General features: G+C 47.6%; 1 protein-coding gene across 1 annotated transcript; it reads right to left on the bottom strand.

Moving 5' to 3' along the window:
- Nucleotides 1-5,118: 5,118 nt before the first annotated feature.
- Nucleotides 5,119-7,756, bottom strand: ACTG1 (actin gamma 1). The gene is made up of 5 exons (XM_032797134.2): nt 7,612-7,756; nt 7,275-7,514; nt 6,551-6,989; nt 6,179-6,360; nt 5,119-6,078 (listed from the first exon to the last, which is right to left on the bottom strand). Exons 1-5 carry the CDS (start codon nt 7,732-7,734, stop codon nt 5,935-5,937), a joined length of 1,128 nt encoding a protein of 375 aa, XP_032653025.1. The 5' UTR covers nt 7,735-7,756; the 3' UTR covers nt 5,119-5,934.
- Between the last annotated feature and the right edge of the window lie 32 nt (nt 7,757-7,788).

The following is a 7,788-nucleotide window of genomic DNA, read 5'->3' as shown; positions in this document are numbered from 1 at the left end:
GAAAGCCCAGGGGACTCTTCGGCAGAGGGGGGTTATTGATTTTTTCCCTTTCTTTTCTTTTCTTTTTTCTTTTCTTTACATCTTCCAGTCAGGCAAACGGTTAATATTAATAGAGGAAGAGAATTCCACAGCTCTGCAGCATCACCGTTGGCCCCTGAATGTCCCCTAGCACGGGGCTCGGAGGGAGACAGAGAACGGCCATGGCACAGCAGGTGTCCACTGCCATTGACAATGGCAATGCTTGGCCCAGAGCCCCTGGGACTGCCCGCAAGAGGGAAAGCCGTGCAGTTCGCGGGCAGCAGCATCAAGGACTTAGGAGGATCAAATCCAAGGTGCTGATGCTATTTTGGCCCAGTCTTTGCTCAAGCAGCACTCCCAGTGACTCTGGGGCGGGAGGGGCTGAGCACCAATTGCAAGAGGAAGCGCAGCCTAGTGCTTATGGCCTGTGCTGCATCTCAGGAGAGCCAAGCTCAACCCCCAGCTTCGCCACAGACTCACTTGGTGACCCCAGCCAAGTCACTTTGCTGAGATGGCTAGCACCTTGTGACCCCCTGATGGGTCCTGACCCCCGATTTGAGAAACCCCCAGTGCCTGGGCCTGGCCCTTAGACAGGGGAAGCCCACCTAATGCAGAGAGAAGCAAACAGCCTAACACCCCTTTATCTGCAGGAGCCAGAAGGCTGTCACACACTTGCATTAATTCAGGATTGGGATCACTAAGAAATGCCAGCATAGGGCCAGATCCTCAGCTGGTGTAAATCGGTGTAGCTCTATGAAGCCATGCAAGTCAACCAATGGAGCAGCTGTCCCACAGGAGCTGAGAATCTGCAATCCCTGTAGTTCCAAGGGCTGGCTCAGTGTATCCCTTCCCTCCCCGCCCCCTTGCCACGCAAACACAAGGTGCCTTGGGAGGCCCCGAGTGCCTCACCCCTGTGGCATTGCCATATATGTCCAGCCAGAGACCGACGTGAGAAAGCCACCCTTGGCCGGAACGCCTGCAGCTCTAATTCGAAGGTGCAGGATGAGCTCACAGCTCACTGCTCTGGGATGCAGAGTACCGGCTGCCGTGACTAAGCAGCCACATCCTTCCGCTCCCACTGCAGATTCCCCTGCAGACTTTCTTTCGTTCGTTTTTTTCCTGGAGTGATTAATGTGCAAACATTCTACCTAGGAGGTTAAGATCACTACATCATATCCTGTAATATGTGAACACTTGAAAGGGGATTTAGAGCTAAGGCCTTTGTGAATATATAGAAGCAAGCGGCTGCCAACGAAAATTTCTCCAACAGACAGATTCCACTTATTTAGCTTGACATCTGTTAGACATCCCGAACGGCATCTCTGAAGCCTGAATTGTTCTTCCACAGCAGAGGAAATCTTCCTGCCCTGCAGAATCCAAACCCAGCCTTCCACTCTGGTTGAGCCTTAACCATCCCTCTTGTTCATTTTAAAGGATATTTATAGATGAACAAAACACCTTGACTCTCCCTCCACCCCCAACTCCCTGGCAAATCACACAGCACAAAGCCAACATGAGACAGGTTATGACTCTATTATGGCACCAAACAGCTTGGCAAAAATTGCCAGCTGGTGTTTTACAAATCCATCCCCACAGTGAAAATCTAGTCTGCTGTGCCAGTGTAAATGCCTAATGCACCAGACAAGGCTCTTGCCCCAACCCTTCAGTGGGACTCAGCATACAGCACAGTGCCTGTTGGAAAACATCTTCTTAGTTACTTTTACCCACCAGAAACAACTGGTTTCTCTTCACACATATGCGAGAACTCACTGCCATAAGTTAGAACAGCGACCAGGTGTGTAAAGCGCAGGACTGCTTCCGTGTAGACACTCCCTTCGTCGACAGGAGGGGTTCTCCCATGGGCATAGGTACTCCACCTCCCCGAGAGGTGGTAGCTAGGCTAACAGAATTCTTCCGTGGACCTAGCAAGGTCTGCACTGGGGATTAATCAGCTTAACTACGTCCCACAGGGGTGTGGATTTTTCACACCCAACTGACATAACTTTTTAGTGTAGACCGGCCGAAGAGCTCTGGCAGGTATAGAAACCCTCATTCTCCAGGGCCCAGCTGATCTCTAGCTAGTGGGAGTCAGGAAGAAACGTTCCCTGGGGGCAGGTTGCCTCATGCAGGATTTCTTCCTCGGAAGCATCTGGTGCCAACCACTGTCAAGAGACAAAACACTGGGCTACAGGGACCCCACGTCTGATCCCATCTGGCCATTTCTAGAACAGCGATTGATGAAGACATGCTTGAGGTAGGATTTTGCATGGAAATACTTTCCGTTGAAAAGAAGCTGTCCCTCCCATTGCGTTTTGTTCAGCTCAGAGATCTGAAAGCTTGGTTGGTTGGAAGCTCTCAGCACCCCCTTGCCCCCACCCACCCCCTTCAGGGAGATGGGCCTGGAAGTGAAGTTTTTAATTAAAATTGGTATTTGTACCCAGCTGCCATCAGGAGTCAAGACCAACAGACTCAGGTGGGGTCCTCAGGCCCAAGACTGGGCTTTCCCTCTGCAGGTCAGCGGGGAGCCCCTTGCCTCACGGCAGCGATGAACTCCGAGGCACTCACTACAGCTGGGGCTTCACAAAGCATTAACCCCTCTCACTGTTGCTAAGGGAACATAAGAATCTCTGTAATGGTGGGAAAGGCAAATGCAGAAATGACCTAGGCAGGAGGCCTTGGAAATGGAGAATAAAAAATGCAAGGAAAGTAAGAGTCCCTGAACCTCCCAAGAAACGCCCAGGTTCTGGCCAGCAGTGAGGGACAAGTGCCAGGTGACCAACGTTTAGTTCTGCTTTTCTCCTTAGCCCAGGACTCCACGGCCTATAAGGTAATAGGCCAGTCCTGTATCCCCACAACCTCCCCCTGTGCTTATTGCCCTGCCCTATATGATGTGGGGTAACCATACTCGTTACCCCACATCATACATGCCCCAGGGGTGGCTGGTCACCACATTATTTCTATTTGCAAAGAGAGACTAAGTGGCTGACGAGTCAGCTCATCTGAGCGCTATTGTACAAAACCCATCTGCAACGTAGATTTGCCGCAGCAGCTTGTGTGTGACGAGGGAAATTATGTTAAGACTGTAAGCCCAGTTGCCATGGTGTTTTAACACAGCAGCACCACTGTTTAACATTTAACCGCAAGGTTTTGAAGTGGTACAGCAGTAATTAGAGAAGCAAATGCAAGAACCTAATTGCAGCTCTGCCACTGACTCACTGCATGACCTTCAGTATTTCACTTAATTAGCATCTCATCTTCTCCCCCATTTAAGAGGAGAACAATACTTACCATGCAGGGATTTTGTATGAGTTAGTTTGTGGAGCACATTGAAATTTACAGCCCTCTGTTGAATGCTCCATGTTATGGAAACCATTCAGTTTTCCATGTGGCTGAAAACTCATCTCTGCCTGCAGACAGGATACTCACTAATGCTAAGCCCTAAAAGTGAGCTGCATATTTCAAACCCTATAGGGTTCCATCCCTTGGAACTTTCATCCTTATTTACGCTGGGCAAAACTAGGCACAAACTCTTTGAATCATCAACTTCCAATGATCCTGCCAAAGAGCAATTGAAGTTTTGAGCTACATACAAACTAAAATGGGTTGTTTGCAGGATCCCACCTGAACACAGGCCAGAAGCATTACTAGGGTCAAGACCTGTGCATGGGGCATCAAGGACTCTAACTCTTGCAACCATTACACACACAGTAAAAGGAAGGTTCAGGAAAGGAAAAGGAAATTGCAGGTAGGGAAGCACATTAACATGTTTATACTACTTGAATCAGACACCAAACTGCACATTTAAGACAAAGTGAAAGTTGAATGATGCTCCCCAAGACCAGCAGCTGATGAGCTTCTGATGGGGGAAAAGGAATAATCAGGCATCTACTGATCGCTCTGGGCACCAATGTGGCAACAGCTTGAATGATTAAAAGGGAAGAGTTGAGTCAGCACTGCTAGGGAGGTGCATTAGCCCCCCAGCCAAGCTCCAAGGACTGTGGTTCTGTTATGGTGCCCCTTTCACAGCAGGATCCCCATGAATAATGGTGTGAACTCATTGCCCCCTTTCCCATGGAAGTTTAGGAATAAGTTAGCAGGGAGGAAGGGCTGTTTCTTGCCCCTCCATTAGCTCAGGGGAGGTGGGGGCCACCTGCAGGAAGGAGTTAGTGAGCTCAGGTAGGCTTGTTGGTCCCTCTGAGTAGTCCACTTCTATCTTCAAGAACCACCAAGTGATGTTACACAGCTGAAGGTCTTGTGTATCCTAGAGGCCTATTCACCCTGCTTTGCTCTTTATGCAAACTTCTAGGTGGTTTAACAGAAAAGTCAGAAAGCGTAACAGACATTCAGGATCCTTTTCCCCCTTGCATAAGCCAGTAGGGCCTGATCATATCAGTTACGCTGTCGGTGTCATTAGGCAACAAACTAGGGGATGTTTCTCCTACCTGCACTAAGGAAGAGAGAGTAAGAATATGAAATTATTCTGAAGCCTGTCCATCTAGACCAGTGGTCCCTAAACTTTTCCAGGTGGTAGGCACTGGATTATGAGCCACTGAGGCCCATGGCCAGCAGACAAGCAGCTGCTGAAATGCCACAGAGAAGCAGCATCAAGAGATGTTCCTGCTGAAAATCAGTGGCAACACATCTTTATGACATTGCTTTTCAGCAGCATTTTTGCAGTGATGCCACTTGCTGACACTGCTTTTAGGTGGATGCTTGTCCACCAGCCAGTATGTGGCTGCATATGATGCCCTGGTGCCTGCAGGTTGGGGACCCTGATCTAGACCAAGGTAGGCTTGAGACATTAGGAAATGTCTCAAGGAAATTCCATTTTAGAGCTCTAGTAGGCTCCTGCAAGCAAGATTTGAGAGGATCAAGTCATTGTCTGCACAAAAGCTGGCAACTAAGGTAGGAAAGGGGATTTGGCTTTAGAGCCAGTGTAGGCCAAGGAAGCCTGTTTTAGCTTGACAAATTAGCCATTCAGGCAAGATTGTATAAGAAGCCTGAGAATGGCACTGCACGTTTAACAACCCTTGCATACTATTTAAATCAAACCCAGTACTTAGGATTCCAAGATCCTTCTGAAGAGAGACACCCATGTAGTCATTTACTGCAGCGCTTTATTTTTCCTTACACAATGATGTGTTGGGCATTACAATTTCTCAACTTCAGGATGACTTACAAATTTTGGTTTTCTACTGTCATGTGAGAACATTAAGGCAACATACAAAAATCTTACATAAATTAAACTTGGTGTAAAATTTACAGGTGTAAATGCAAAGTTACTCAACTTGAGTTGAGTAACTTTAGCCCCAAGGATATTCTGCTGGAATACAGGAGGGGTAAGAAAATGAAAACTGGTTCATAAGGCTTGAACATAATGTCTTCTAGCCTTGCTAGAACGGCAGCAACAGAAGTAAGTTCTGATGAACTCCTACCAGCCTCTCTCTCGAAATCTGGAATACTCAGCGCTTTGTGTAGTGGAAGTCTGACCTCTGATACCCTGTACAAATCAGTCTCAAGCCCTGCAGAGTTTAAACAAGGTGTCACTGGTCAATACTAGCCTGCTACCGGAACTACAGTGTCACAGGCCATTCTCTTCCACAAAGAGAAGTTAACCTAGTATTTTGGTCACAAGAGCAATGGCACCTGTACCAAGGTTTAGGTCAGATATGTACAGGGTATATGCTAAAATGTACACCAAGGGAACAGTTAACTTGAATACAGGGTCAAATCAGTGACAGCTCAATCCACCACTGATCTTTGTCTCAGATACAGACTTTCCAAGGGCAAGTTTCTTTTGAAAGAAGGCTTAATTCCAGTTTTATGAGGCTAGCATGAAGTGTATAAATTTGCCCAGGCAAATGTATACTACTGAAAATTCATGCAGCAAATGCTGTGCATCTGCTAGCAGTCCAATTAGAAGCATTTACGGTGGACAATGGATGGGCCAGACTCATCATATTCCTGCTTGCTGATCCACATCTGCTGGAAGGTAGAGAGAGAAGCCAAGATGGAGCCACCAATCCAAACAGAGTATTTACGTTCAGGTGGAGCAATAATCTAAAAGTAAACAGAGGAGAAGTCAGTCAGTTGTCAACATTGGCTCCATCTAGACAGGCAGTGAGTTATGGATAGTGGCTATTCTTTCAGTTTTGTTTACCTTAATTTTCATTGTACTGGGTGCCAGAGCAGTGATTTCCTTTTGCATTCTGTCAGCAATTCCAGGGTACATTGTGGTACCCCCAGACAATACTGTGTTGGCATACAGGTCCTTTCGAATATCTACATCACACTTCATGATAGAGTTGAAAGTGGTCTCATGAATGCCACAGGATTCCATACCTAGAGAGACAGGAGAGTCAGACTTAGTACACAAGTAGTTACTGAACTACAAGAGCACCATCCCAACACCAGCCTGTTGTTGTAACCACAGGCTCACTGGAAAACCAACACCAGCAATTCAGTGATTCTCATTAATCAGTGGTCCAGACAAGGTGGGATTGGTCCTCAGTATGGTTTAGCAGATACTTACCGAGGAAGGATGGCTGGAAGAGGGCCTCTGGACACCTAAACCTCTCATTGCCAATGGTGATCACCTGACCATCAGGAAGTTCGTAGCTTTTCTCCAGGGAGGAAGATGAAGCAGCAGTGGCCATCTCCTGTTCAAAATCCAGTGCAACGTAGCACAGCTTTTCCTTTATGTCACGGACAATTTCCCTTTCAGCTGTTGTGGTGAAGCTGTAGCCTCTTTCTGTCAGAATCTTCATGAGGTAGTCTGTCAGGTCTCGGCCGGCTAAGTCCAGACGCAGGATGGCATGGGGAAGAGCGTAACCTTCATAGATGGGCACAGTATGGGTAACACCATCACCAGAGTCCATAACAATACCAGTGGTACGACCAGAGGCATACAAGGACAACACTGCCTGGATAGCAACATACATGGCCGGGGTGTTGAAGGTCTCGAACATGATCTAGAAAGAGAAAAATTCAATTTTACTACAAGAAATGAAAATCCCTCAAAGCAATGTTAGAAAACATGCTGGCATGCAAAAATTGATGTGTTGAGAAAGGAAAAGCAAAGAATGCAGGCAGAAATAGACAAATAAAAGAAACCTGAGACTTCAGGAAGGAAATGCCAGGAGTACAGAACCCTGAAAATATTGAAAGAACACTCTGTTTTTAGAAGATGTCAACTTAAGAGATGGTTTGTGAAAAACAGATGAAGGTAGATCACTGTTGAACTGCAGCAAGTGTACCTGTGTCATCTTCTCTCTGTTGGCCTTGGGATTCAGGGGAGCTTCTGTCAGCAGAACAGGGTGTTCCTCAGGTGCCACACGAAGCTCATTGTAGAAAGTGTGATGCCAGATTTTTTCCATGTCATCCCAGTTGGTGACAATGCCATGTTCAATAGGGTACTTCAGAGTCAGGATACCTCTCTTGCTCTGGGCCTCATCACCTACATAGCTGTCCTTTTGCCCCATGCCAACCATGACACCCTTTAATGCAACAAGACAAGCCGTAAGTTCCAGAGACCCCGCGTTGTAACGCCTGGCAGCATACAGAGCGCTCTCCTGCCACTGCTTGGCTACTAACCTGGTGTCTTGGGCGTCCAACAATGGAGGGGAACACAGCACGAGGGGCGTCGTCGCCCGCAAAGCCAGCTTTGCACATGCCGGAGCCATTGTCAATGACAAGCGCTGCAATTTCTTCTTCCATCTTGGAGAGTCTGCTTGAGAGAGCAGAGCCTCAGCGCCAGCGCTCCCCGGCAGC

Source organism: Chelonoidis abingdonii, chromosome 13 (assembly GCF_003597395.2).
Source record: "Chelonoidis abingdonii isolate Lonesome George chromosome 13, CheloAbing_2.0, whole genome shotgun sequence".
NCBI lineage: Eukaryota > Metazoa > Chordata > Testudines > Testudinidae > Chelonoidis > Chelonoidis abingdonii.
Note: the sequence above shows the minus strand (reverse complement) of the source record. Positions and strands in the feature narration are given on the sequence as shown.